General features: G+C 32.2%; 1 protein-coding gene across 1 annotated transcript; it reads left to right on the forward strand.

Annotated features, from left to right (window-relative positions):
• The first annotated feature begins 9,933 nt into the window (after positions 1 to 9,933).
• LOC8273891 (microtubule-associated protein 70-1) lies at positions 9,934 to 16,572 on the forward strand. The gene is made up of 11 exons (XM_048369974.1): positions 9,934 to 10,357; positions 10,428 to 10,513; positions 12,751 to 12,816; positions 12,928 to 13,098; positions 13,302 to 13,472; positions 13,585 to 13,740; positions 13,844 to 13,990; positions 14,705 to 14,776; positions 14,864 to 15,394; positions 15,503 to 15,678; positions 16,135 to 16,572. The coding sequence occupies exons 1-11, from the start codon at positions 10,108 to 10,110 to the stop codon at positions 16,151 to 16,153; spliced, it is 1,845 nt and encodes a 614-aa protein (XP_048225931.1). The 5' UTR covers positions 9,934 to 10,107; the 3' UTR covers positions 16,154 to 16,572.
• The last annotated feature ends 6,148 nt before the right edge of the window (positions 16,573 to 22,720 follow it).

Raw genomic sequence — 22,720 nt, forward strand, 5'->3', positions numbered from 1 at the left:
TGTTGTTTAATTCTCACTTGATCATCAAAATGGCCTTGGGAGGTAATGGTCCAAGATTGAACTTTTGTCCATCAATAATCAAGGAATATCGATTCTTGAACCCATCATAAATCACACGCCTATCATATTGCCAAGGTCTTCCCAATAAAACATGTCCGCATACATGGGAACTACATCACAAAGCACCTCATCCTTATATCTCCCAATGGAAAAGAAATTAGCACTTGCTTATTTACCTTCACAACACCACTATCATTCAACCATTGCAACTTGTAAGGCCTTGGGTGTTTGGTAGTTGGTAATTTCAATTCTCCACAAGCAAAGTACTAGCAACATTAGTACAACTTCCACTATCAACAATCATGTTACACAACTTATTAGCAATTAAACAATGAGTATGAAACAAATTCTCACGCTCTCGATGTTCATCGTGTTTACATTGCAAACTAAGTGTGCGTTGTACTACTAACACATCCCCTTTAGCATACTCAACATCACTAACATCCTCTAAAGTTGGCATGTCATCATTCTCATCATCATTTTCATTTTCACTTTCAGATTCAACAATTCCATCTCTAACAATCATGGTCCTCTTATTAGGGCAATCACGTGCATAATGACCATGTCTAAGACACTTAAAACACTTCAAGCTTCTAGATTGATTAGCTTGATTCTCAACTTTGTTTTTGCTGCCTATTTCATTTTTATTCTTATTCTCATCCACTTTAGGCTTAGCAAATTTATCATGCTTTTTACTCCAATTCGATTTCCATTTAGAAGAACTAGAACTCGAATTAAGTTTAGAATCAAACTTACTTGCACCTTTTCGCTTGAGTTGCCTTTCAATTTTCATGGCTACATTCACCATATCCTCAAGCTCCACATAATGTTGCAACTCCACAAGATCAGCAATATTCTTGTTTAGACCATTCAAGAATCTTGCCATGGTGGCCTCTCTATCCTCCCTCCATATTTGCTTTAATCATAGCCATTTCCATTTCTTTGTGGTACTCCTCCACACTCATGGTTCCTTGCCTTAGAGTTTGCAATCGTTGATGCAAATCTCTATAGTAATAGTTAGGAATGAACCTCTTCCTCATAATGCGTTTCATCTCCATCCATGACCCTACGGGTCTTTCTCCATTTCGTCTCCTTTCCTACATAATTGATGCCACCAAACACTAGCGTAATCACAAAACTCAACGGCAGTAAGTTTTACCTTTTTCTCCTCCCGAATAGTTATGGCATTCGAAGATCATCTCCACCTTTGCTCCCATTCCAAGTAGACATCAGGATCATTCTTTCCATGAAAGGAAGGAATTTTCATTTTGATGCCTAGGTTGCGATCTACACCATCTTGCCTTGATCTCCTATCAGGTCTCCTAGGATGGTCATCTCCACCAAAAGTGGTTGCTTGGTCATCCTCCAAATAATCTTCTAAGCATCATAATCCTCTTGTTCAAAGGCTAGTTGCCTTTCTCTTCTAGGCTCGTTTTGAATTCTTGTAATAGTTTCACCTTGCCTTCTCACACTTTCAACAACATCATCCATTCGCCTATACATTCTTTCAAACTCTTTTGCATTGCTTGCAAAGTTTGCTCAATGGATGCTCCAACACTACTTGAAACTTGTTCTTTGACATGAAAAAACCTGAAAAACAAGTTAGTATAGCCTCACAAAACACTCGCTCGCTGTGTCTCTCAATTAAAATGTCACACCGCTTCGTGGTTTCACTCCAAAGTTTTGGCTTTTCTCGATGCTAGTCTCACCACTATTGCCTTTTACCTCTCTTGCTTTTGCTTTAGGTTCTTAGATGAACTAATCACCTAAACAAACCAAATCAGATTATGGCAATTCAATGGAGTGAAAAGAAAAAAAAAAGGCTGGTCTAGATTAAGTTGTTAGGTCAGGCCAAATTTAAAGTAGCTAGACACAAGAAAGCAATAAAATAAAATAATAGAATAGGATTTCTATGCCGCCCAAACTTTCTCTTTTTTTTTTTTTTTGATCTTCCGATTCTTTTTTTTTAATGATAATAACACAAGTGAAAAGAAATTATGAATAACACAATTTCTTTTATTTTTTTTTTTTTAGCAAGGGACAACGAAGTTTTACTTTATGCGCACAAAGGTGTAAACTTTGAAAAGAATGAGTACTTAGAAGGAAAATATTGAAACAAGAAGAATTTGGCACAAAAAAGAAATAAAGAAGATGAGAAACTTTAATAACACACAAAACACAAAGATAAGCAAACCTCAACTTGAACCAGGCTCTGATACCAAATGATAGGAAATCATCATCTTAGCAACCACACACCCCAATAACTAATGAGTTATGATACATATGGAATGCAAGAAAACACCCTCCAATCAAGATGATTCCAAAACCCAAGGATCTCCTCAAGTGAAGTTAGGACAAAAACTAGTTCCAACAATGAAACTAGCACTTGAATTCAACTCCAAACGCCACAAACCAAGTATGATTTGATAAGTTAAGAATCAAACACAAGATTTTGGTTAGAGAACGCCACAAACTAAAAATAGTTTGATAAGTTCAAAGTTCATGCAAGAACTTAAGCAAAAACACTCACAAAGAGCAAACAAAGATTATCATTCAAAAATTCTATGTCTACAAATGAATTTGGCTTTGATATTTATAGCCAAAACAAGACAAAGAAACCTAAATGGATGTCTTTTGAGCTTCCCCACGTTTCCCCCTTTAATTTCCCTTAAAACTTATTAAAAGTGGCTGTTTTTACATTGATGTCACTCATTTTTGTAACTCCCAAATGACAACTAATTATGTGCATCCATTTTGCAACTCCAAATTATGACTAATTATGTGCATCTATTTTGTAACTCTAAAAGACAACTAATCACACCATAACTTAAGAAAAACCTAATAAAATGAAAATAAAAAAAAAGGCTTCAAATGAATCTTATTGGACCTATGAGTTCAAATTTCAAACTTATTGCACTAAATTGATGATTTTGGATCCTTTTGCAATCCTAAATCTTGAGCCTTGTTGTGTTTGAACACTCCAAATGTCTTTAATTAAGCCCAACAAAGCTTCTTGCATACTTTTGGACTTGGATCTTGTCATTGGACCTCCTTGAAAGCTTAAAGGATCATTTGTAATTCTTGTCTTTATTGCATCAATTATTCTCAACTATAACTTGGATTCGCCCGTCCTCAATCTCTCGAGACTCGAGAAAGGCAGTAACTCTCATCATAGGATTTTCCGTAATTTTCTCGACATTTGGATCCAAAAAATGGATGCTGACACATTAACAGAGTGTGCAATCTGCTTAGGTGAGTTTGCAGAGGGTGATGAAGTTAGAGTCTTGCTAGTGTGGACATGGGTTCCATGTTGAGTGTAATTTTCTATTATACAATTTATCATCGTGAGCCCAAAATATTTTATTTTATTAAGATGTTGACTGATGGGTCACATGACACCAACCATGGTAATACAATGACCTAGTTATACTGATTTAAACATAAAAGGCCTAATTATAGAAGAACTTACAAGTTTAGAGAACCATTTATGGCTTTTGCTTTATAAATTTATTAAAAAAATAGTGTGTAAATTTGTTAAGATTTGACAATTAAATATTTAACCTTTTAAAAGTTACAATGCAATATAGGAAACCAAAAATTATTAATACTTAAGATGTGGGGCATATCACCTATACAAAAAAAAAAAAAAAAACTGTATAATTACAAAAATAGTATACAAACTTATTAAAATTTGATAGTCAATTATCTAAATTTTAAAAAGTTACAATTTAGTGCAAATAAAATAAATATCTACATTTGAATGTATATAACAAGTACATAACAATTACGAACCTGAAGACTTAAAATATATATTATTAGTTTATTAGATTGAAAAAAATATAATAATAAAAATATATTTAAAAAAATCTAATTTTAATAGAGTAACACACCGTCCTTATTACTACCATCATTACACTGTTCTCATTATATTCTTATTAAATTTCTAAAGAAATCTCTATCCAACTTTGAGCTAACATTTTATCTTTTTCAACCAATCACCACAAATATCTAAAATAAAATCAGTTGTTATTGAGGATGGTAATCTTGATTATATTACTGATTACTAATTCTTCTGCTTATGACATGTATAATATTTATCTATATATTTTTATTATTTAAATGAAAGAGTTACCTTCCTAAATATAGATATTGCTTGTCACTATGAAAATATAATGGGATTTAACTTATTTACATCATATATTTTTTATATAATGATTGGTTTCAAATATTTAAATAATAATAGTTTTAATTTTACACATTAAATTACAATTTTTAAAAGCTTAAATACATAATTATTAAATTTCTAATAAGATCGCACATCATTTTATAATTATCCTTTAAAGAAGCTTATATAGATAATATGTAACATGTCGTTGACCTGCTATATGCATTCAATCGTAAATATTTAGTAAGATTATATACAATATTGTAATTTTTAAAAGTTTAAATACTTAATTATTAAATCTTAATAAATTCATACTATTTTTATAATTATTTTTAAAAAAAATATATTTTAAAAAACTAATAAGATACCATAATACCATAAATAGAAAATTTTTAGATTTTAGATCACAAAAATTAAAAAAAAATCTACCTAGTTTATTTTCAGTATGTGTATATATATAACTCAAAAAGAAAAAATAGTCTTTCAAAGAAAAAGAAAAATCTAATCCAATGGCCTGATAAATAGGCAGCGGATCCAATTTGGAGTTGTAGATGGAGCGGGACAGAATAAAACCTTAGCACACTCTCCAAAGGTGCGACTTGTCAAGAAATGCAGATATTTTGGTTGGAAGTTGCAAGGAAAGTAACAGTTCACATGATCCACACAAATAAAATACCAATAATGCAACGCTCGTGTGGGGGGCGCGTGTGGTCTGGCCCCTGCCCAAAGCGCATTGATAATGACCACCTCCTCAAAAATTAATATTATAATAATAATTGGACTCTCATTTCTTTGGAGGAAAATAATATTTTCTGCATTTTTCTTAAATTTTTATGTTCGATATGTTTACAAAAGTTGGTAAAAGAAAATGTTTCTTTTTTGCTGATTATAAGTTTATATAAATCTAAAATAATATTTTCAATGTAAACTTTTATAAATAACAAATAATAGAAAGTCTTCGAAAAAAATGAATAAATATTATTTATAACAACAAAAATTCAAAATATACATTATAATAAATATTAGGCTGTATTAACAATGAGCTCTAATTCTATGTTTAGAAACTTATAATGGTGGGGAGGATAACAATAAAAAATAAAAAGTAAATTATATTTTTAATTTAAGACTTTCGTTATAATATTGGGTAATCATCTTTTTATATTTACTATAAAAATAATAGTTTATTTAATATAAAGTTAACGATTTAAATTTAAAATTTTTATTTGTCGGACGTTTTTCCTATTTAAATTAAGTTAAGTCTTAAATAAATTTTTATGTATAATTTTTAAAAAAAAAAATTATAATGTGATATACTTTTTTATATAAATATATAATATTTTTTTAAACAAAGAAATGAAATAATGGTAAGCCTAGAGGGACGAACATACTCGGGTCAAGGGTGTCTATACAAAGCCCTTCTCTTCTTCATTAATAAAGAGGCAATGCAAAAATACCTTATGGTTCATATTATTAACAAACAAAAGAAAAATGACTTGCGTAGTTACAAAAAGCACTCACATATAAAAAATAATTATAAAAATAAAATTTAAATTTATTAAAATTTGACAATTAACTATTTATATTTTAATAAATATTTATAATTCAATATAAATAACATGTCATCTTAGAATTTAAGTTATTCATATCAGCTTTTCTTAAACATAATTATAAAAATTGGTGCGTAATCTTATTAAAATTTAATATTTAAGTGGTTATACTCTTAAAAATTATAATTTATTATACACAATAAAAACTATTAATATTTAAATATGTAAAACTAGTCACTATTTAAAAGAGGTTATATGGACAAATTAAATCTTATTACATATTTTTACATTGAAAAATCTCTATATTTAGAAGGAATTTTTTTATTTAAACACTAAAAAGATAAAAATAATATAAAAATAATATGCATGTTATAAGCATAATTACTAGTATAAACAAGATTATCATCTTAAAAGATACTGATTTTATTTTAGATGATTATGGTGATTGGTCGTGAAAGATAAGGTATTGGTGAATGTTGGATAGAAATTTTTTTTAAAAAAATTAATAAAAATATAGTGATTATATTGTAATGATAGTGATAATTAAAACGATGAATAATCTATAGAATTAAACTAGATTAGTAACTGTCCTACGGGTGGTTTAATAATAAAAAGTTAAAAAAATAATAATTTTATATTATAAAATATAGAAAAGTATTAAAGGGAGTATATTAGATTAAGAGAAGTAAAAGCTTTGATGGAATTGAAAGGTCACAATATTATTCAATAATAATAATAATTTTAAAATACCTTAGAAAAATAAATGGGTATTCAATACTAATGACTTTAGAAATTCTATAGAAATCAGAGGTTATTCAAATACAACTTTTATAGTCTATAAAAATAAATAGCTATTCAAAAAGTCATTCATTTCAAAAAAAAATCATTGACTTTATAGAGACATTTGTGTATTTTATATGACTCTTTATATAGTAAAATATATAAAAACTTTCTCTCAGTATTTCAATCAATTCTTTTTTTCAAATCCTATCTTTCTTCTTCTCAAATTTTTTTGCAGCATTATTACCATTCATTTTTACTATACTCTTCGTCTTAAAAAGAAATAGAAAAAATAACCTACAAGCTTTAATTATTCAGAATCAATATTTTTTTAAACTCATAAATAAAAAATTGATTAACTGAAATTTTTTAATTTAATTTTAAGATAGATTCTAATAAAACAAAGTGTTCAACGAAGAGTTTAAAAGGGATTTTTAAATTAATTTGTTATTTATTTAAGAATATAAAACATATTTAATGATTGATGGTTACAAATATTGAATGGTTATTTATAGAAAATTTATGATTTACCAATACATTTTAGATAATTGAATATCTAATTTAAATTAAATATACTTAATAAAATCTATTTACTTCTTTAAACGCCTTTTATAATTTATTAGCTCAGCAAAATTGTAAGAAAATATTTCAAAACTTATAAAAAAATTAAAAAGAAGAGAGAGAAAGTAAGTTAGAAACTTTCCTTATATATATCTCTGTGTGTGTGATATTTTTTTAAAACAATTTCATCATTTTATTTGTTTTACTCTGTTTAAGCTGATAATATGCATTTTAAGATTTCAAGTTCACAACTGTTATATAAACTCATTGTAGACATTTACTAGTTCACGTACCAGACTGTTATTTTTAAAAGTTTAAACATTTTATTATTAAATTTTAATAAGTTCACATACTATTTTGTAATTATTCAATTTCTGTTATATATATGATTGATTATATACTTTTAAATGTTCATAATTTTTAATTTCACACACTAAATTGTAATTTTTAAAAATTTAAATATTTGATTGTTAAATCTTAATAAGTTCGTATACTACTTTTATAATTATTCTAATATATTAATATCATATTAACTTTTAAAATAGTGTAAATCATTTCTATTTTTATTTGTTAATAATATGAACCACTGAGTATTTTCATATCATAAAAAAATACCATACTTCTATAAAAAAAAATATGTCGAATTATAGGAAATGTATTTATATTTTTTTATATTTTATATTTTATATTTCTTAAAAGTAAATATTGAAATTCATCTTTTATCTTTCACCTTTTCTTATTCTATTTTTCCTATTTTTTCAAAATGGAAAAGATATAGATAGGAAACAAAATCATCTTGTTTCTATTTTTGAAATAAGAAAAAAAAAAAATTTCTCTATTTTCTTTTGAAAGAAAAAAGCTAAAGAATAAAACGAAATGGAAGAGAAGAGAGGAGGGGGAGTGGGCCAATAATTAGTTAGATAAAGGCTCTGTCATGTGCTCTCTAAGCTTTTCCTATCGCATGTGCGTTTGTCCCATTTGATACTCTCTTTCTCTTTACGATTTCATATCATTTATGTATCCATATTACTACTGACCCTTCTCGCTTCCCCTCTCATGCCATCCCATGGCTTTCCCTACTTCCCACACACCTTGTTGCTTCTGATTTTGCCCCATCACCTAAACACATTCTTAACCAATGGTTCTGAATATCTCTCTCTCTCTCTCTATATATATATATATTTTATCTCTATTATTTCTTTAAATTAATAACCATAATGATAAAAATATATTTATAGAATATAATCGCGCTAAACTAATCTGAATTAAAAATTATTAAATTTAAATTGGTTCAATTGAAGTTTAAAGTTCAATTCAAACTCAACTACATTATTTTCTAACTTTAGATTAATTTAATCATAAATTCAACTCGATTTTATTTATTACTATATTAGAAAAAAATAAAATAGTAAAATAAATAAAAATTTAAACTCAATTAAACTCTTTTTATTTCAAGCTCAATTCAATAATATATTTAATTTAAGATTTAATTAGTATATAAAGAATAAAGTAGGAAATTATAAGATAGAAAAAAAAAAAAAAGAAGGAGATATACTTGACATTGTCTCTTACTGGTGGGAGGGAAAGAGTCCATTACATGCCACCACTGCTAATGGTAAATTCTAGGCGCTCCTGTTGTTGTTCGGTAGTGGACCATAAAGATATTGACCGTTGATCAAAATCGAAACCGAATGTTAGCCGTTAGATATAAGTAGGGTTTAGACAGCGTAGCAAAGCAGGTATAACCGTAGCATGGGACCCTTTTCTAATTGTAGTAAAAGGAAAACTTCATCTAAAAGTTTCTAATTATTAAAAGAAAATAGATACTTTGTCTCCTTAAGACACATTATTATTATTATTATTATTATTATTTAGCTTTTGTAGTTAGAATTTGTTGTCTGAATTCTGATTAATGTGATTCTTGTATCACTTAATCAACATCAACTTCATGTGACTGCTATCTGGCACATACATTGAAATCAGATGGCACAATCATTACTTGATATTTCTACTACTCATTCCAAGTTTTAACAACAAATTTGATAAAAGGAGAGGCAACCTCCAAGAATTATCCACATTCTCTTTTCCTTTTCCTTTTTTCTTTTTCTTAAAAGATAAGACGCATCACCACTGTGTGATATCTTATTTGTATAATTGAATCTCATTTTTTTTAAAATTTATAGAATATTATTTTAATATTTCATATAAATAAAAATCTATTTATAGTTTCATCTCAATTAAAAATAATTATAATTAAACCGGATTCTATCATTCTGAATGAATTTTAGTTTATGTTTTTTTTTATTGTGATAAATAAATACTTTTTTCCCATTTATTTTATTCATTTCTTAATTTTTTTTTCATTTTTTTTATTTCTCTATCTTTATATAAATTCTAATAGAATTTTATATTATTATATGTAAAGTTAAATAATATAATTATTTAGAGCTGAATTCTATAAATAAAATAAATTCTTTTATTGACTTTTAAGTAGGACTCTGTTAAAAAAGAATTAAGTGAAATCTGCCCATAAAATAATGGACAAACAATTTAGAAAGAAGAACATATAAGAGGAATAACAACGGAAAAAAGAAAGAAAGAAAAAAGGAACAGTTTATGAGAAGTAATCGCAACTATCTACTCTCAACTCTTAAAGACTTTACAAGCGTTGATTATCCAAGTCGGCAATCATGAACCACAGAAACAATAATGATAACTAATAAGCAAATAGAGACGAGAGTCCAATTAATAAAACGTAGAATTGAGAACACTCTATCCTTATCTCCTAACTGTTTTAATAAAAAATTAATCTCTCTCTTTTAAAATCCCGCCTAAACCCACTCCTTAATCTCTCTTATTAATACTCAAACACCTCTCTCTCGCTCTCTCTCTAGCTGTAGACACTACAGTAGGCACAAATACAATATCATGCTTCACTGTAACATCCTATGAGCTAGACCACACCGGATCTTTCTTTCTTTCTCTTTCTCTCCGATGTCGAACAACTACTACATTACCAGCAACGGCGGCGAGGTGGAGCCGACTGCGAAGCCGGCGCTTACATCATCAGCTTCATTCAAGACACGGAGCAAACCGAAACTGAATGCGAATGCGGGAGGTCCCCCAGCGGCGGCTACGGCTATACCAAGAGGCGGTGGTTCAGAAATGGATGACATCGTCACATTTTTACACGGCTCCGATCCCGTCCGCGTCGAGCTTAACCGTCTCGAAAATGAAGTTCGAGGTAATGATTTATTGAAAAACAAAAAAGAAAGGAAGCTTTAATTGTTATAATAGTATAATTTATTTTGCAGATAAAGATAGGGAACTTGGAGAAGCACTTTCAGAAATCAAGTCATTGAAGATTTCAGAACGTCTGAAAGAGAGGGCAGTTGAACAGGTACTATAGGCATTGTTTGGCGTAAATCATTGCAAATTGATGTCAATTTTTATATGCTGAAAGAAATGAATTCTAGGAACTATGAGCTTCCCAAATATCTTCAGTTCAGTTGCAACTAGATTACTACCGGCGCGATCGGGGTTAATTATTTTTTTATTACAAGTATTTATAAAAATTATGTGATTAAAATATTAAAATTCTTTGATCATAAATAATATAAACATATAATACTAAACAAATATAAATAAAAAAACTATAATATTTTTGAATTTTCTAAATGGTCATTAGTTTCAATAATGGTAACTAAAAAAAAATTATTCTCTCCTTTTACACGATGTACTTGTCTGTTTTTAGTTTACACTCTTAAATTTGTTTATCTGCTTTATTCATAACATATATTTAAAATTAAATAATTAGGAGTATCTAATAGAATTGAATAAACTAAACATTTTAAAAATTTAAATCAAACCAAATTAAATTATTTCATTTTAGCTTGGTTTAATATTTGGTTTTTTCATATACTTTTCAAAAGTTTTTGGTTGATTTAATATTTTGTATTTTTTAAGCATATAATTCAATAATATTCTTTTAATTTATATGCATGAAAGTAAAAATACTGTACTTAATTTTTTTAATTTACTGAATTGCATAAAATCTAATCTAGAAAAATAATTTTTGTTTATTAATATAAAAATCGAGTTCTATTAATTGAGTTTTTTCCTTGAAAATGAACTGTGCCAATTTGACGAAATATATGTGAGATACAATGGAAAAGAGATGAAGGGTGTGAATGAATACAAATATAATAATTAGAAAGTAAAGAGTAACCGTTCTTTATTTAATAAAATAATATTTCCACTATGAGAATAAAAGTTCTTTAAGAAATCTAATCTAAAATGGAAATTATAAAGACAAATTTGAAAAGAAAGAGGGCTATAAGATAATTAAAATTCATAATACTATACTTTAAGGTGTTCTATGTTGTAATACTATACTTTAAAGAAAGATTCTAAAGTGGAAGTTATACAAAAATATTTTAAAAGGTAAAGGAATATGAAATAATCAAATATCACAATTAAGGTGTTGGAAGCTGTAACATAAATATTCTCTAAAATAGTAGAAAATATGTTAATGTAGCTTGATTATCTAAGAATTGAAAAAACAGACTTAAAAAATAATATAACATGCCATGTAGGATAGAGAAAACAATGTTAGATATATATAAATTTTAGAATTTCCAAACAATGGGATAGATTAGTTAAATATGGACTCCATAAATTGTGTCTATTAATTTTGCTTATAGTATTAGAATTACGCATTATTGTTTTGCTAGTGACTTGCGAGAACAGATATTGGTATTTCTTTTAACTACAAAGCGTAATGTCCTTTAGAGTTGAGAGACTTAGTTTAGCAAGAAACACGAGCTGCTCACCCTGATGCGATTCATTAAATGTTTGTGCATGGGAAAGTCTATAGATGGCTTGAATTGTATGTTTGCTTTTTTTATTCTTTTTTAGGTGGATGCTTAAATATTCAACATGCTGCTTAATAAATTTGACAGTGTAAAACTGTATAACATATTTTGAAGTTTGAAATTCTTTTTTGATATTATTTTGCACAGAAAAATTCCTTGCACAAAGATGATTGGTTGAGATCAAATTTAGGTAGTAAATCTTTAAAATAATTCATAGCAGAAAAGAGTTCTTAGTCTGAGGATTTTTTTTTCAACCATACATGTAAATGTTTCCTGAATAAAACAATTGCAGTGTTACAATTGTTAATTTCATGATAAATAGTGATATTCTTTTCACTTGCTTTTGACCTCTACGTGCAATTGTTGCTTGGTTCTTTATCATCCTAAGAATTTATAGTTCATAAACACAGCAATTTTTGCAGGGAGGACTCAAGAGTGAATGGTTTTATGCTTTTTTTGCTACCTCTACTCTGGCAATCGAATCTTCTTCAACCTAAAAGTGATTGGAATATTATCAATTTTCAAATTGGCAGTGAGCTTGGCAACTATTGTATCCCATTTCCAGCATAGTTAATATGTTAAATTTGTTGATAGATAAATGTCGATGTTCTTTCCTTCAACACTCGATATCACTGTTGAAAAGCTTTGTGATACAGTTTTTTGGATAGTGATAATCTCAAATATTTTGGGCTTGATGTGTTGCAAGATATTTAATGCCACCCCACGGCAAGGATGCTCATTTTTTCATTCTATGTAATCTCAGCTTACAGAAGATCTAAAGAAAGTGGATGAAAAGCTAAAAGCTGCTGAAGCTCTTTTGGAAAGCAAGGTATTTTGAAGATTTTGCTTTTGCCTGACTAGTGAGTGATAAGTTCTTACCTTTGTTCTAGCTTTGAGAGTCATTTGTTGCTCTAAATATTGAGTGTATTATAATATACAGAACCTTGAGCTTAAGAGAATAAATGATGAGAAAAAATCAGCTTTGGCTGCACAATTTGCTGCAGAAGCCACACTTCGAAGGGTCCATGCTGCTCAGAAAGATGATGAGATGCCTCCCATTGAGGCCATCATCACTCCACTTGAGGCGGAACTGAAGTTGGCTAGGCTGGAGGTTTGTTTAGAAAATTTCCCCATTAATCTTGCTACTTCCTTAATCCATGGGATTATTTTACATGGACGCTAACCCTTTTGACTTTTTGTTCCCTGCAAAGATTTAACATATTATATATGGATGATTGCTCTCCTGTGCTCAAAATGAAGAGTAATGAGACCATAATTTTTGTTACTTGTATATGATGTTTTTGGCCCTTTTAGGTGGCAAAATTGCAAGATGACAATAAAGCACTTGATCGGCTCACCAAATCTAAGGAAGCTGCTCTGCTTGAGGCTGAGAGAACTGTTCAGATGGCTTTGGCAAAAGCATCCTTAGTTGATGATCTGCAAAACAAAAACCAAGAGCTACTGAAGCAAATTGAAATATGCCAGGTTTGTCTTTTCAAAATTGTCCTGCTGAGTGCGGATCATACATGGAATGCAGATGGCAGCTATCATGGAGTGGCCTACACTATTCTTTATGACTTTCTTGTACACATACCAGGAGGAGAATAGAATCCTGGACAAAATGCACCGGCAGAAAGTTGCTGAGGTTGAAAAGCTGACTCAAACTGTTCATGAGCTTGAGGAAGCTGTCTTAGCTGGAGGAGCTGCTGCTAATGCCGTGCGTGATTACCAGAGAAAAGTGCAAGAAATGAATGTAATGGCTGCTAGTTTTGGAACTTCATTTCTTCCAACTACATTGGTTATTCTAAGGTTATTTCAGGTGCTCCAAACTGCTTCTGACTTTTAAGCTTGCACAGGAGGAGAAAAAAACTCTGGAACGTGAAGTAGCTCGTGCAAAAGTTAGTGCAAACCGAGTTGCTACTGTAGTTGCAAATGAGTGGAAAGATGGCAACGACAAAGTTATGCCTGTAAAACAGTGGCTTGAAGAAAGAAGATTTTTTCAGGTATTTTCGACTTCTGTGATCTGTTTCCTGTAAAGCTCTATTTTGAATTGATGCACTAATTTTGTATCCAATTATTATTATGTGAATTAGCCTCAGAATCAGTGATTCTGTTGTGTTTGAATAAGATTATCAACTAATGCACGGGTTTGATATTTACACATTTGCCGTATTTTTTACCAGTTGCTTTCTTTGTCACTCATGCTGTCCTAATTTTTTAACTGGTTAGTAAAATAATAAGCATTTTCTTTGAACTCTTACTTTGAGTTCTTTCAGAATCTGATGACTGAATGAAGAACTGACACTCTTATTCCTACTTGATGAGACACACCATATAATTAGTTTGCAAGTAGTTATAACTTGCATTCCTTATATATGAACTAATGATAATAACTCCGTAAGTTAAGTTATTCTAATAAATCCACAAGTTACTAAGTAATGCTTTCTAACAACTCTGGAAATAGTTCCTCCAAGAAGAGTCTTACGTTGACATGCTTTGATAGAGCCAATGCTAGTTCCAAAAACCCTTCTTTTAGTAGAATAGAAACTAAAAAGTTATGTTCTTGCAAGTTTATTAAATGCCTAAGGAAGCTGAATATGTTGTATTATTCGCAGAACATTTTGTAGACTGAAAATGTGGAAGAGAAATTTAATTGAAGCTACAAATCATGCAGGAATTTATTTAATTTATATATATAATTTTCTGTTCTCTTGTAGGGGGAAATGCAACAGCTGAAAGACAAATTGGCAGTTGCTGAACGTACTGCAAAGGCAGAAGCTCAGATGAAAGTAAGTTAACTATTCTGGTAATCTACCTCATTCTTTCTCTTTTCAATAGCCATTCCTCAACGATGCATTGATTTCATGGTTGCTTAGGAAAAATACCAATTACGGTTCAAGGTTTTGGAGGAAAGGCTTAGAGCATCTAATGGTAATTCCCGTGCTATATCATTGGGAAGAAGCAATAGTAATAGGCCTTCATGGCGTCAGTCTCTTGGGGGAGCTGAGAATTTTTCCAGATCATCATCCAATGGCCATTTGTCAAAAAAAGCATCTAATATACAAGCTGGCTCTTTCAGATCCAATGGTGCTGCAACATTATTAAAACATGCCAATGAGTCATCAAGATCTTTTGATGGGGGTAGTAGATCACCAAAGGCAGATAAGTTAATTTCAGAAATGATGAGTAAAGATAATGCACCCACCAGCACCAATCATTCTCAAAGTAGTGAAACAATTGAATGTGAGGAGCACGAAAAAGGGATGCTAATGGAAAAGCCAAAACCAGAACATGAAGATCATGTTTCAGGAATCTTGTATGATATGCTACAGAAGGAAGTGATAACTCTGAGAAAAGCTTGCCAGGAAAAAGATCAAAGTCTCAAGGACAAGGACGATGCAATTGAGGTTAGAAATTTCCTCAATCATTGACAATCCCCTGCAGCCCACCCCATTATTCTTCCTTCATAGTGATAGGATTTGCTTTTTGAATGTGAAAATTGTTTACTAAAACAGATGTTGGCAAAGAAGGTTGATACATTAAACAAAGCAATGGATGTGGAGGCAAAAAAGATGCGTAGAGAAGTAGCTACCATGGAAAAGGAAGTTGCTGCTATGCGGATTAGCAAGGAGCATGATCAAAGGACACGGCGCACCAGTGCTCCTAGAGCCAGTCTATTAATTTCTGGAAGGTATTTATTATCCATTTTATTATTATCATTATTATGAATATGAATGGGAGCTATATGCCCAAACACAAAATCAAGCTGCATATGAGAAGAGACTTTAATAATATCTTGTAAGATAATCTGTCTGGAGTCTGGACTGGCAATCCAATGCATCTTTATGGAATTATTTTTAATATTTCTTTTTGGTTCTCCTGAAATTGTCTGATCCATAATGAATGGTCTGAGCACCTCTACTATTACATTATGCATGGTCTGAGGAGAACTGCAGTTAACTGTAAAGATGAATTACTCGAATCATTTACTGTTCTAAGAATGTTTATGAAGATGGATTAGTGATATCATTTTCTGGTCTGTAGCTTTACTGGTCCTGTGGTTGATACTCTTGTAACTGATCTTGTCATATAGAATTCATGAGTCTGTTCATGTTACATATAACTAATACATTTGGCTACATAACAGGAATGCAAGAAACTTATAAGCAAATCGATGCAACTTCAACAATGACTGGACAAAAGCATCATTAATGACTTGGCTTGAAAGCCAAAAGTTTGAACAGTTTGTCGTATTTCTGCTACTTATCCTGTCTCCAGCTGCTTCAGTTGTCTCAACCAGAAAGCCTATTTGTAAAGTACTGACTCTAGGTTTCCAAGAGAATTACCATATCATGTATATCTTTTGTCCCAAAGTTATTGGTGTCCAGAATCATTTGCGATCAAGCATGCCATGAAAGGAATACAAGGTTTGTCGTGAGTGCCTTTTTAAAAAAAAAAAATATATTATATATATATAAAGGTATAGAGAAAACTTAAAGAAAAAGCAGATGTATAGTTCTGTACTTCTATGGCCACTATTTGTAACTCATTACTGTTTTCAAGCATAAGAAGTAAAATTTTCAGGTGATAGACTTCCTCAACATGGAATGTTAAAGAACAAAAATGGATGCTGTGTTTGTGCAAACATAGCTGGCTAGTCCATTCAAAATTGATGTAGACCATTACCAAATTAATCCATTCTTGTCCAACTTTTTGATATTCTGGCAGTAATGGAAGTCATAGAAATGTGGGAGTGGATGAAAATTGAGAGAGAGAGAGATTGTGGGGGAGTTACTGTTGAAAATTTGGATATGTGGGCACTGGCATGATGGATAACGATTACCTGTTTTGGGCCGCTATAACACCAAATTTTTTACTACAGCAACAGCTCTTTAGCAATTCAACTTTAGCATTTTGTTTGCTTGTTCAAATTCCACTAACTTTAGTTTGTTCTAGTTGTGTTCTTAATGTTTATATATTTGCTAAACACTTTTTAATTTACAACAGCTTTGTCAATGTGTTTAGTTAATTTGTTTAAACAATAGTAGTTCCAACTAACAATGCGGTGACAGTCTGATGATTCTCAAATCCAGTATCAAGTATTTTTTTCTCTTTTCTTTAATTTTTTTATGAGCTTAGAAACATTATTAGAATTGATTTTTTTTATTATTCTATGTGTTTTATGTTTATAGATCTAGGCTCACCAAACATTTAACATTAATCAATTATTAGCTACTAGCAAGAACTACTAGCTATTGGCTATTAGAAACAACTTAATCAAATTTACTCTTCTACAGTTGTAATGTTGATTAAGAAAGAAATAATTAAAACTTGATTATAGTGCTGATTTGTAGAGATTATTAAGCTTCATTATAAGGCTGATTTGTAAGGATTAGATTATAGTGTTTTCTAGTTTATACCTTGTACTTTTGTATAAATACTTGTACATTTTGTTGATTAATACACACAAAATCTTTTTCTCATCTCTGTATACTGCAATATGGTATCAGAGCACTGGAATCCCATTTCAAATTTTTCTTTTGGGTTTTTGGATTTTCTGGCTTTTTTGTCTTAGACGATCCAAGGTCTGATTTCTCAGTTTGCCATCTTCCAATATCTGGTTATTGTCACCACCTATACTAGGAGGTGCGCCAGCGGCGATCAGTCATTGCCTAGAGTTTGGTCGCTGTAGTCTCTACACGTTAGTCACAACAGTCAGCTTCGCCTGAATCGCCCTTGATAAGTGAATACTCAGATATTGTTACTATGATGACGGCAAGAAAACCTCTTCCAACTTTTCTTGAGTTACGCTCCTTCCTCTTAACACATGAATTTCGCTTGCAATTTGATAATAAAAACCTGACAGATACTCAAGCTTTATTGACCGCTCGAAATCGTGATGGATATAGTAATTGTGGTGGGTTTCCTCGTGGTGGTTATGGTAGAAACGGTGGTCGTTATAATCAATCAAGAGGTAGATATAACTACTCCCCGGGATATTCTTCCTCTTTTTGCGTTGGTTTCTCTTATGGCCAAAGTTCAAGGCCACAAACTTATCAAGGCAGACCCTATTACTCAAACAATACCAAACTAACTTGGCATAATAATTCAACTTCTTCCATTCTCGGTATGCCATCTCTGCAGTGCCAAATTTGCGATGCATCATCTCACACTGTAAAATTCTGCCCACAACAACCTTCTCCTTCTCATGACTTGAATAATGCTTTTGCTGGAATTCATTTGCATGAGCCCACATGGCAAACAGGTGCTTCCCACAATATGGCTAATGATGCAGGTATTTTGGATTCTTCTATACCATATACTGAGAATGATACTGTGATTGTCGGTGATGGAGCTGAATTATCTATAACACATATAGACTAGAAAACTATCTATACCATTTTTTCAAAATTCTTTTTACATGATGTTCTTGTTGTCCCTCACATAAAACACAATCTTATTTTTGTTCGTCGTTTTACAAAAGATAATTCCTGCCAGTTAAACTTTGATTCTTTGGGTTTTTCTGTGAAAGGTCTTTCCAATATAGAGGGAGGTACTTCGTTGCAATAGTCAAGGGTCACTCTATCCTTTTGTCAAAACAGATTCGTCCAGTTCTTCTACTATTCTGATTATTTCCAAAGCTTCACCAACTCTTTGGCATCAAAGACTTGCTCATATTGGAATTTCCATCATCTCTCAGTTTTATAAACAAAATTGTTGAAGAAACAGGAAAAGAAACTATGGTCTTAGAGGCTGCACAAGCTAGGTTGCTTGTGCAGACCTATCATCACAGACCACCTCAGGGTAAAAAAGAGCATCCTTTCCTGCAAAGCAGGAAATGTCACTTCAACCTATACCCTATTCAGAAAGAGTCGTTAGACAATCGTTAGGATAAAAACTCAATAAGCAAATCATGTATATATATCATCCTTCACACTGTAAAAGACTTGGAATTCTTATTTTTCAATATACAACATTCTTCATTGTCTTTTCACATGGTATCAGAGCCTGGTTCCCACCAGTAACCATCATCTACCTCTTTTAATCCCAGTCATGTCTCAAAATGAAAAACTGACCAATATCATTCTTAAAGGAAACTCCAACTACTTTGAATGGTCCAAAACTATGTATATTGCCCTCAGTGGTAGAAAAAAATTGGGATTTATCACCGGAACAAAACAACGGCCAAAACCAGAAAGGCCAGAAGCCTCAACCGAAGAAGAAATTGACAGAATAGAGGAATGGCAGACATCTGACCATTTGGTCATGTCTTGGTTCACAAATACTATGGAGCCCCAAATATCCCGTTGCTGCATCCTGATGGAATCATCAAAATCAATTTGGAAAAAAATGCAAAGCCTTTACGGCCACCAACACAATTTTGTACATATATTCAGACTCAAACAAGAGTTAGCGCAAATCACTCAGGGAACAAAAAGTTCCTCACAATATACAACAGAAATTCTCACTCGGTAGGAAGAGTTGCAGAACTATATTCCGCCTTCAATTGACCCACTAGAAATTCAAAAAAGGAACGAACAAGATCTGGTATATACTTACCTTGGAGGACTAGATTCAAGCTATGAAAGCTTAAGATTGCAGATCCTCCTCACAACCGAGCTTCCTCGAATAGACGAAGTAATAGCCAGCGTCCAGCGTGAAGAAACGCGGAGGAATACCATGAGCGTCTCCTTCCCCCCGCAACTCATGGACAATCACGCCTACAGGGCTCATCGTGAAGGCGCTCGTCAGCGCGGAGGGCCAAGCATCGCGTGCTGTGACCACTGCCAAAGGTAGGGTCACTCCCGCGAGGTCTGCTGGCACATACATCCGCACTTGAGGCCTTCACGGGGGTGGGACGGAGCTGCAGCATTATGAAGAGGGGGAAAAGGAGAAAGGAAATGGGGCGGTGGTAAGAGAGAGATTTTTTGGACAAAATAAAATATGGGAGAAAGAGGGGATGTAGGGTTAGGAAAGGGGTGTCTTTAATCAAACCCGACCCGAACCCGGCCTACTCACCCGACCCGACCCAACAACCTCAGCCCATCCAAGCTACCAGTCGCCCCATCCAGTTTCTACCAACAATCTTTATGGGCTCCTCAAGTCCACACCCCCAACCGATCCAAACTACTGTGCCACGACCCCAAGACACCACCCTTCTCAGCCCAAATGGTCGACATCTTGGCCTAACTCCGTGCCCTTGTCCAAAGAAATGATCAAACCCATCCGATGTGTCAGGTTCGGTTCAATCACTATTAAACTTCTCAAATAACTGCCATAATGCTTGGATTATTAACTCTGGAGCCACTGATCACATGACTTGGGATTCCACTCAATTACAAAAAATTCATTCCATCAGTGATTCTCATCATGTGACAGTTGCCAATGGCAACAAAGTCAAAATTCAAGGATATGACACCACAAATTTATTTCAATCCAATATTCATGATATTTTATTTTTGCCTGATTTTAAATCTAATCTCTTATCTGTTGGCAAAATTACTCGTGACTTAAATTGCAATGTTATTTTCTCACCATCTTCAGTCATTTTTCAGTATTGAATTTCCGGGAAGACGATTGGTGAAGGTCAATTAGAAAATGGTCTTTATTATCTGCATGACCCCCCCAAGGCCTATTTTGTGTCCACTAATTCTTCCCAAGATATGTTAATGCCTCAAAGATTTGGGCATCCTTCTGACATTATTTTAAATAAATTACTTTGTTCAAATTTAAATTCTAGCAATTGTGATGTGTGTAAATTTTTAAAACACACGCGACTACCTTTTTCCTTGTCATCTAGTGTGTCTGAAAACGCATTTGATTTAATTCATTCAGATGTTTGAGGACCTGCCCCCGTTACTGCCTATAATAATTTTCGCTATTTTGTCACCTTTATTGATGATTACTCTCGTACCACTTGGATATACTTATTAAAAGGAAAAAATGAAGTTTTCTCTCGCTTTCAAGATTTTTTCAATTTCATCAAAAATCAGTATAATGCACAATTAAAAATTTTCCGCTCTGATAATGGTACGGAGTACGTAAATCAAAATTTTTCCACCTTTTTTAAGCATCATGGCATCATACATCAAACCACTTGTGTTAATACCTCCGAGCAAAATGGAGTGTCTGAACGCAAAAATCGACATCTTCTCAATGTCGCTCGCACTCTCCTTTTTCAAAGTCATGTCCCTTCTATATTTTGGTTGGATGCCTTGTTAACTGCAGCCTATCTCATAAATCGGCTGCCTACCGTCACATTCAAAAATCTCAGCCCTCTAGAAGTCCTCAAAAGCCGCAAAATAGAAGTAGGCCACCTTCGGGTTTTTGGATGTGTTTGCTATATTCATATCAAGCGCTCACACAAACTAGACAAAAGTTCAGTCAAAACCATATTTCTAGGCTATTCCTCCACCTAAAAAGGATACAAATGCTATGATCCTTTAACCCACAAAGCTTATGATTCCCGTGATGTCACCTTTGTGGAAACTGAACCCTACTACTTACCCTCCACTGATGCTGTTTTTCCTCCTATACCATGTCAGTTTTTATTTTCGCTTAATTCTAATTCTTCTATTAGCAGCTCAGAACTGGACCATCAGCCTTAGGGGGAGTCTTCTTCTGTCTCAAGGCCACTTTCTTCAGGGGGAGAAACTCAGCCTCACGAAGAAGAAATTGCCTTGAGAAGATCCACTCGCCAATCCAGACCTCCTGTAAAATTTAGAGACTATGTGTCTCATACGGTAACATATCCAATTCAAAAGTTCCTTTCTTATAATGTCTTATCTAATCAATATCGCAACTACCTCTGTCAGATCTCAAACCACACTGAACCCATAAATTTCTATGAAGCCAACACCAACCCTAAATAGTGTAAGGCTATGGAAGAAGAACTTCGTGCCTTAGAGAAAAATGATACATGGAGTATTGTTCCTCTTCCAAAAAATAAAAAAATCCGTGGGATGCAAATGGATATACAAGATCAAGTACAATAGTAATGGCACTATTGAGAGATACAAGGCCAGACTTGTAGCCCGAGGCTTCACTCAAACTTATGGAGTTAATTATCAAGAGACATTTGCTCTAGTGGCCAAAATGAATACGGTCAGAATTATTCTCTCAATAGCAATCAATCAGGGCTGGAACCTATTTCAAATGGATGTCAAGAACGCCTTCCTACAAGGTAATTTAGAAGAGGAAGTTTACATGAGACTACCTCCTAGTCATAAGTCAACCTCGGACACTTCCATGGTATGTAAACTAAAGAAGGCTATTTATGGCCTAAAACAGTCCCCAAGAGCATTGTATGCCAAAATAAGTCATTTTTTATTAAGTATTAATTTCAGTAAATGTGAATTTGATTCATCCATGTTCGTTAAAAACACTCTTAATCTCACCATTGTTATCTTAGTGTATGTTGATGATATTATAATAACATGGAATGATGATCAAGGTATAAAGGATGTCAAACAAAGTCTAAAAGAAGAATTCGACATCAAAGATCTTGGTCAACTGTCATATTTTCTAGGCATAGAAATGGCAAAGTCCAACAAGGGCTTATTTCTATCTCAAAAAAAATATACCCTCGACCTCTTGAAAGAAACTGGAAAAATAGGCGCCAAACCTGCCATCACACCCATGGAAACCAAAATTAAAATCAACTTAAAAGATGGGGATCCCTTAACCAATATAGGGCACTATCAGCACTTGGTAGGAAAATTAATTTATCTTAC

This window comes from Ricinus communis, chromosome 10 (genome assembly GCF_019578655.1).
Source record: "Ricinus communis isolate WT05 ecotype wild-type chromosome 10, ASM1957865v1, whole genome shotgun sequence".
Lineage (NCBI taxonomy): Eukaryota > Viridiplantae > Streptophyta > Magnoliopsida > Malpighiales > Euphorbiaceae > Ricinus > Ricinus communis.

What these genes read in the sequence shown, in the direction of transcription:
- LOC8273891 (XM_048369974.1), top strand. Translation starts at nt 10,108, where the DNA reads ATGTCGAACAACTACTACATTACCAGCAACGGCGGCGAGGTGGAGCCG. An exon ending in AAGCTCTTTTGGAAAGCAAG is followed by an intron (nt 12,817 to 12,927) that starts GTATTTTGAAGA and finishes TATAATATACAG; the next exon opens with AACCTTGAGCTTAAGAGAAT. An exon ending in AGGCAGAAGCTCAGATGAAA is followed by an intron (nt 14,777 to 14,863) that starts GTAAGTTAACTA and finishes ATGGTTGCTTAG; the next exon opens with GAAAAATACCAATTACGGTT.